At 44.6% G+C, this 8,438-nt stretch overlaps 2 protein-coding genes across 2 annotated transcripts; both read right to left on the bottom strand.

The window, feature by feature from the left end:
* Positions 1-282: 282 nt before the first annotated feature.
* Positions 283-4,050, bottom strand: PHALS_04041 (myosin-like protein; the record flags this gene model as incomplete). The annotated part of the gene is made up of 1 exon (XM_024722034.1): positions 283-4,050. One exon carries the CDS (start codon positions 4,048-4,050, stop codon positions 283-285), a length of 3,768 nt encoding a protein of 1,255 aa, XP_024573151.1.
* A 630-nt stretch (positions 4,051-4,680) lies between these two features.
* Positions 4,681-7,734, bottom strand: PHALS_04042 (malonyl-decarboxylase; the record flags this gene model as incomplete). Its single annotated transcript, XM_024722035.1, has 14 exons — positions 4,681-4,865; positions 4,923-4,997; positions 5,060-5,137; positions 5,199-5,228; positions 5,300-5,372; positions 5,571-5,690; positions 5,766-6,206; positions 6,270-6,429; positions 6,481-6,517; positions 6,601-6,748; positions 6,819-6,962; positions 7,026-7,172; positions 7,229-7,347; positions 7,416-7,734. 14 exons carry the CDS (start codon positions 7,732-7,734, stop codon positions 4,681-4,683), a joined length of 2,076 nt encoding a protein of 691 aa, XP_024573152.1.
* Positions 7,735-8,438: the final 704 nt, after the last annotated feature.

The following is an 8,438-nucleotide window of genomic DNA, read 5'->3' on the forward strand; positions in this document are numbered from 1 at the left end:
ATATAAATATTTAGGTCGTGATCGCTAATTTTAGTAGATTTTTGTCAGATCAAGATGAATGGATCGGTCGCGGAACTAGCACAAGGAACATTTGCATAACCCAGAATCTGAATCTGCAAAACAAGAAGTTTGACTACTTTTTAAAATATAGATGGTAAGTATTGATATGTTTATCATGAATTGATTTTCCTAGCTTGCTGAAAACGCTAAAGGTTTCTTTCACAAAGACGCAGTAACGCGACATCACCGTAAGTGAGCTCATCCCTAGCGTCCGCTATCTACTTATGGCGCGGGACCCGATTTCTGGCGCGCCAGCTTCTGTGCCTTGAGTGAGGCCAGTGTGGGGCGCTCGAATTGCGATTTGCCAAGCTTGCGATTCACGTAGTACACACGGCCTGTGGAACGAGAAACTTTTGCCTCCCAGCCGACAGGCAATGACACCTCAGGCAACGCATCCAGATTAAATGACTCGCGGACAGGGCGATCCGCCGGCTTTACGACCGGCTTGACCTTAGCGCTCTTTGAAGAAACGACGTTTGTCGACGAATTACTATCGGAAGAGTTTGCGGCCTCCTCAGGTTTGCTGTTTGTTCGCTTGTTTCGACTGTCGTACATTCCCTTCACTACCGACATACGGCCTTTCAGACTCGACATAGCTCCAGTCACCCCAACTTCCATGCTTTTTACGATCGTGTTGCGCGTAGTATAGCTGTTAGTTGGACTATCTTCACCTTCGACCTCAGAAACGTCTAGGCCATCACCGTTGTCCCCTTTTTTATTTGAGTTCCAGAAACGGCTTCCCACACTCATGCTCGGCATACGCGGGAAGTGGCGCTCCGACGGACGCGTTTCTGATGAATGACGGTTAAGGTCGTCTGATCCAGTCAGCGAGTCCATTAAAACTGTTTCACGTGGCTTCTTTTCCTTCTTTGAACCGAGTGTACGGAAGATCGACTTTTTCGGAATGGATTTTTTGTCGGGAACAATACCTTCCGCGTGAAGCTTAGCAATCTGTTCTGTCAGCTTAGTGTTTTCAGCCTCAAGCTGAGCAATTTTCTTGTCCTTGTCACGCACAGTGTCCTGTAGCTGACGGACCTTCACATGGTTGCCAGCCGAGGAGACCTCCTTGTCATTCTTGAACTTCTCAATTTCCGCTTTCATACCCTTCATCGCAGCCTTCATATCCTCGTTTTTCTCACGAAGTTTCTTGTTCTCGTCTGTGAGAGTTTCGATCATACCACCGGCATCAGCCATAACAACACTCGAGGCAGCGGAAGAGTCCGCTGTCGTCAAGCTGTTGCGACGCTGCAGTTGAGCATTACGTTCTTGCTCGTCTTGTAGGGCAGCCTTAAGCTTATGCAACTGGTACGCCATATCTGCCTCACGGCGCTTTTCATCGAGAGCAGCCAAATATTTTGGCCGCTGGATTGTCATGCGAACCAGGGCCTGCACGCGAATGACCATCGCGCGCATCTTAACGTAGCGATGACGCTTCACAAAACCACGCACATATCGCTGTATAATAACAGCGTAGTGATTACTCTTTATGTCGGCAGCCACCTTGCGGCCTTGGACGCCTCGCCAGCGAGCTTGCACCACGATGATATTTTTGAGAACCATGTTGTATCTGCGCATTGCAATCACGCATCGGATGACCGATTGCAACTTTATGATTGCCTCAAGTTTTCGAAGATACTTGATGCGCTGCGTAAAGCCAAGCATGGTGTATTGCAGGTAAGTGGCCTTAGCATCTAAGAACTTTTTGCGGCGATCTTCAAGCTCTTCAAGCACTCCCAGTTGGAAGTACACGCGGGTTTTACCCATTTGATATTGACGAGGGGATTCAAGCTTTAGTTTGTCCATAAGCAATTGACACTTTTCTTCAACTGTGTGGCCACCACTCGGTACAAACAGCCAGAATTTGTCCAGAATCTCGGTGTGCTGCAACCGGTTTGGGTACGCCGCACGCGAGATGCGAATGGCTTCAATAACACCAGCGCATCGCAATTGAGACACTACCATGCTCTGATCCATCACAGTTGCGCTTTTAATCGGGTTAGGCTTGATACAACGCACGTAGTGCACACGTGTCGAATTGATTGTAGCCATCAGTTCTGTCAAGCTCTCTTTGAATTGAGTACCAACAGTCGTTATTGACAAAGCTCCACCCCGCTTTCGGCGGTTTCCTGAGGCTTCCGAATCAGCTTCACTTGGCTCTGGCTTGGACTCGAAAAGTTTAGCGATAAACGGCTTGGACGATCCACGCATGAGCTCAGATAAATCCGGCAGAAGTGAGTCTTTGTGCTTCTCAAGAAATCCCACCGAGTCATACATCACAGGAGCAGCATAGTGCTTGATGAGGAACTCGGTGCGAGACGTGCGAGGGAATTCGATGACATGCGTTTCATCCTTGTGCAATGATGTTACTTTGGACATAAACGACTCCTCATTACCCTTTGGTCGCATAACTTCCTCGTTTAGCAGTGATATTATACCCATCCGCGACTCGATTACGTTCAGTACATCCTGATTATCGGCGTACTCGATGTGGTCCCACACAATTCCTTCCTCCTCGTACTCGATCTGCACGGTCTTGAAGACATCTTGAGTGAATTTTTGTTGTAACTTCTCGTTGGCAAAATTGATACAAAATTGTTCGAATGAATTGTGTTTGAAATGTTCGAACCCGAAAATGTCGAGCACACCCACGTGATTGGCCATATGGCCATCATCAGCTAATGACTGGTTGATTGTATTCACAAGCCAATCAAATACATTCGAGTAAATAGCCTTGGCTAGGGCATCACGACAGTCCATCGCCAACTCTTTCTTTAGCGGCACACTGTACACATCATTGGCCGCACGCATGGTACGGGAGCAAAGTGCCGTTTGAAGAGCTTCCCATGTGACACCAAGCATGTGCGTTGCAGAATTAGCCCCACCGTCATTTTCGGGAATCAGCGACTTTTCGTCATCAGTAGGATCCGATTGCAGTTGCACTTCACCAAGGTGAAGCACACCAGCCAACACTTCAAATAGTGGTTGTTGGTCATCACGAGACAAGCCCACGAGCTCAAGAGCTTCTCTTGTCTTGTTAAAGTGCTTCTCGTCTGACAGACCTTCAATTTTTTGGTCTCTATTGTCGCCCGTATACGAATAAATTTTGGACGATTCGAGCTGTAGCTCTGATGAAACGTCAGAAGAGTCAATAAGCTGATAAAAAATGTGGTAGTTGCGCTCAGGTGCTTCGTGATGAATTACTCGCGTCTTTTCCAGGAGATACGTGCGACATTTAGCGCCAACAAGAGTTCCATTTTCATCAAATTGCAACTGTGTAAACTTGCCAAATCGGCTCGAGTTGTCATTGCGGACAGTCTTGGCATTTCCGAAGGATTCGAGCAGCGGATTGACTTCTATAATTTTCTTTATAGTTGAGTTGTTGAGACCACCCGCGATTGTAGCCAAATGGTTCATGAGGATCTTAGTCGTCTCTGTTTTACCAGCACCGGACTCACCACTAACAAGGATGGATTGATTTTTTTCCGAGCGCCGCATATTGTCATAAGCAGCAACGGATGTGGCATACACGTGTGGCGGAAGTTCCTCTTTAGGCTGGTTAAGGTACCGCAGATGCTGCTTTTCAGCGTAAAGATCCGGTAACCATTTGTACGGATTAACGGCGATACAAATATCCCCTGTGTACGTGTAAGGAAGCTCACAAAGAAAGCGCTTTTTAACATTGTACAAAATGGCGGCCTCATGCAAGTAATTAAGTGTGATCATGTCCTCGATTCCCTCACGTCCGACGTTTTCGTTCTGATAGGGAAGAGATTCAAGTTGGTGCACATCCAGCAGTGCCTTGGTTTTTTTTGCCAGCATATCTACACAGCGCTCCTCGATTGTACCGTCGGGTAACTCTACCCGGCAATAGATTTTGCGCGTCTTGCCGTCACCCGAATTCTCGTCACGAAGCACTTCAGCCGCAAGCCACACGTGTGTTTCGTCCGGTACGAAACATTTTGCGCCCGTCACCATCTGTAAGTCACTCATGATGTCTTGCAATCCTTCTCGGTGGCGTCTTACCAGTTCGATAAAACTCAGAACGCTGGCGCAATGGACAGTTTAAAGCGGAATGGGTCAAGGGGGGGGGCTGGCAAGATACCGTACACACCGGTAAATAGTATGGTACATGAAGGTGTACTGCAATCAGCAACCAGTTTCTTATGACATTGGTATCTGCACCCTGATCTGACAATAATAATTGTGATGACATAGCCTGGCCAACGCAGCTGGCACCAAGCCGGCTGGGATTGTCAAACGGAGCATCAAATTTAAGAACAATGCCGCTGCGCCGCCAGCATCCGCCACGTAGACTACGAAAGTGTTATTTGAGACATATGAATATGGTCACAGTAGTGCCTACACAGGCTAGATTCTATCACCAAGGCAATTATCCTATCACCGTACAAGAGGTCTCATGGTTGTTTTCTGCACCAATATGATTTACCGTCAAATACCGGTCGGTCCCTGTTCCGGTATTGAAGATGATATTTGGTGCATCGAAGTAGCATTCTGGAATTTCAAGAATTGCAAGTAGTTCTCTTGAAATGATAATTCTGTTCAAGGGATCTCGCAAATACACAAAGCGAAACTCAAATCATCCAGCTTGACGCTACTTAATTACGTCAGGATGGCTTTAAACTCTTCAAATTCAATTTCTCCGCTACCATTCACATCTAGCTTATTGATCATTTCCTCGATATTGATAGTAAGACCGAAATCAGTTTTGACGATTTTCACTAAAGTTTCTTTGCGCACAAATCCAGTCTTGTCTGGCTTTCCACCGCATGCAACGAATGCATCGACTGCAAGGAAAAGTTAGCGTTCCTATGCTTCGAACTTAATCGAGATTATGTTCGTACTCATATCGCTATCATCTTCGAACATGGCGGCTCGATCTTTCTGATTATCGATGACCTGCAAAAACTCTGCAAAATCTAGCAGCCAACGTCCACTCTCAGTTCACCACTCACTGTAAATTAACTAACAAGTTGAGTACCAATGGCGCCACTCATATCTTCATCAACTTCGCTGATCATTTGAAAAAGTTCTTCCTCGGTCGGCTGTTGTCCCATTGCTGATAAAAAACAATTAACTTCGTCCTGAGTGAGATCTTAGAAGTACCTTCGAGCACTTGCCGCAGTTCCCAAACATCAATAGTGCCGCTCCTACATTTTCCGTGCTCTTTCACATTGTTGCTCGCTAATTTATATATTAATCTAATCATTTAAAGCCTCACCGATCTTTGTCAAAGTTGAGAAATGCTTCCCTACATGCGTCGATCTCATCTTGTGCAAGCACCATAGCGATGTCTGTGATGATCCTTTCACAATTTTCTTAATTGTTCAACGACCGTTCAAAGATCTGCAAAACTATCGCAACGGCTGCTGCTGTGGTATAATATTATAATTAAAACTAGCGATTTTTAAACACACTCTTCGATTTTAGAAAAAAGGTGCTTAACCCGATGAAAATCTTCGTTATCTCTAAATAATGCGTGCCCCAAGTACTTGCTGCGGCTGAAGTCCAACCGGAATGATGTTGTGCATCAAGTAGTTTTCATTATTTGTCTCCACGTGTGCCAGATCGTACTTGTAGTTTATCATCATCCCAGCGCTTTGAGCAAGACCCTTACAGCATGAAAAATGTCATAATACACCGATAAGAAAAGATGACAAAGCATCCACTTAAGGTAATTTACGCACCTTTTGGGACACATCGGCCAGCCAGTTAATTCGCTCAAAGATTGCGCCATTTCGCACATGGAAGTTCGCAACGGGATCTAGTGCTTTCCCGCGCTTCTTTTCATAATATATGTACCGAACCCCAAGTTTTAGCAGGATGGGCTTCAGAACTGCAGTCAAAATTGGGTCTTCACTCCACTTATCAATCATAAGTGCGTTCAGAACAATAGCCACAGGTGGTGAGTCCAATTGAGTAGCATTGCCACGTTCATGAAGAACATCAACCAAGGCATCGAGCTCAGGTAAAGTCACCAACAAATCATCAGTCTTATACCGCTGGGTTTCGAGCCATGACATAAAGTGGGGCAGAGGACTCAAAGTTGCGAAAGTTTTTAAATGCGGGCACTCCTTTTTAAGAGATTTGGCGACTTCTTTAATTAAAAAGTTGCCAAGGTCCACTCCCTATGAAAGACAGATGGGGCAAGTAAGGTATTTGGTGCCTACATAACTATCATTTTTCCTTACCGAAAGTCCTTTTTGCGTCGAAGAGATGGAATAGAATATTGCAGCTTTTGTCTGAGACGTGTCACCAAATTGCTCCGTTCCATCGCGAATTGACTGCATGCTGGTTGCCATCTCTTGCATCAACGCTACATGTACAAAGACTAAAGGCTCTTCTGGAATACTGCAATCAAATAATCAGTTTAGTCGAAACTAAATATCACGAAATCCAAACCTTGGATGAAAAAAAGCAAAACAACGGCGACCGTTGCCTATGATAAGCAGCAAGAACAATTTTGTCAGTTAAACAGCGTTTAAGACATATTGCATTAGCCAGAACGGATCTCACACATACCAAGCCGCCTCTTTAGCTCGGCAATTGTGCCCACAGGATGTACAGCCTCATACCGAATGATCTTTTCCAGAAGCTGGCCAGGAGAGTGCTCATAAGTTACACGCTTTAAGCGAAGAAATCCCACGCCGAACCATGATACCAGATATTGCTATATATATGGCACGAGCAGCACTTTGATAACGGTATGATTTTACGTTCGATTTAAGGGAGAAACATACTTTCAAACTCGCGTCAAGTGAACGTAGAGAAGTAGTTTCGGTATGAGAAGCACTCTTGCGCAAAATTTGAAGTAGGTCCGCACGCATATGCACCAAAAACAGCATGCCGTTCTCTCTTTGTGACAAAATCTGTTGGAAAAATGTCTAGGCATTTGCACCAGTCTTGTCAACTCGTCTGTAATTTTCAGATTATGCAAAGTGAACTACCTCATAAAGTGGTGTGAAAGCGTTGCGCAAATTTTTGAACGTACGCAGGTATCTTTCAACATTTTCGTGTTTCCAGTTCACGTGTCCACCGCAAGGGTCCTTTACCTTATCAAAGTTCTGCTCATATTGAGCAGCGCTTTGCAAAGCCTTAAGTACATGTCACGTAAGTACCAGAGGCAAAAAAAAGAGTACTTGCTACCCACCGCCTTCGTGTCAATATGAAGATCCTGTGCTAAGATGAGTAAAAACTTTTTTTTTTCATCAATATGCATACCTCGGTAGGCTGTGCAAAGGCTTTGAATTACTATCTGCGGAACAAAATCTAGTTGTAGATAGTATTAGACATCAGTATCCAATCTAAAAGCATGATTCTATTGTTCATAATCCCACCGCCGGTATTTGTCTTGGTCTTGACTACTGCCTGAACCAGTGCGGACAATTTTCGTTGCGATGTCGGACATTTCAAATCAATACTACGTAGAAATGATGAATGCTGGTGTTTGTCAATCGAGCCTTCAAGCTTTGCGACGCCTTCTGGCCTCGCCATGCTTTCTTCATCATTTCTGCTGTGAAAAAATGCGCGCTGGTTGACGATGATCGAAATATATTTCAGTCTTAAAGGATCGCTTGCACTAAGAACACCATGCTTTTGGCTCCGGAGCGCACTTAAGGTCGTCCAGTTGATAGAGGCGTTAGCAGTGAAAGCCATCACTTAAGTGTGAGGCAGGGAGGATCTTTGATCAGTCTTGGTAAAATACCCATTTATAATTAGAATGTTATTATTGTCAAAACACAATAATTGTTTTGTATATGGTAATGCTTTTATGCTGATGGAGTCAAACGACCGTCGTATCAACGAGCTATCGGCAACTGGGCCGTTGTAGTTCAGCTTTGTAAGGTTTTTATTTGGCTAGAGGAGGTTGTTACGTGAATATTGGCTGCGGCGATAGAGTATCTGAGCTACTGGTCAATTCTCGTTGAATTACTTGATGTAGAGAAGTCAAGACGTCATGAGCTACTTCCTCCTTTTTGAGCCGCGGGACACGAAACGCGGTTGTGATCAATCATGAAGATGAATGTGATTCAAGCGATCGCACGATGATAAGCTTATAAAGAAAGCTAGTTAAATTCATGTTGAAGTTTTTGCAGCATGAAATATCGCCAGAAGGCGATAATTGGATCTCAACGTCAATGAGGTACGAGAAACCCAAAGGGAATTTGTGTGGGCGCAACAAATGTCTACTCAGCTATTGTAGTTTCCTCACAGTGAGATAAATTAGCTGTCTGGAATATATCTCGCGTTTCTTTTTACCGTACTTCACAAAATAAAAGCCACTCAAAAAGATCACATTTTTCATTAAGGTGATTTTTGTTTAACAAAAAAATCACCACATGGGTAATGACCAAACAAAA

The sequence above is a fragment of the Plasmopara halstedii genome, assembly GCF_900000015.1.
Source record: "Plasmopara halstedii genome assembly, contig: Scaffold_253, whole genome shotgun sequence".
Taxonomy (NCBI): Eukaryota; Oomycota; class Peronosporomycetes; order Peronosporales; family Peronosporaceae; genus Plasmopara; species Plasmopara halstedii.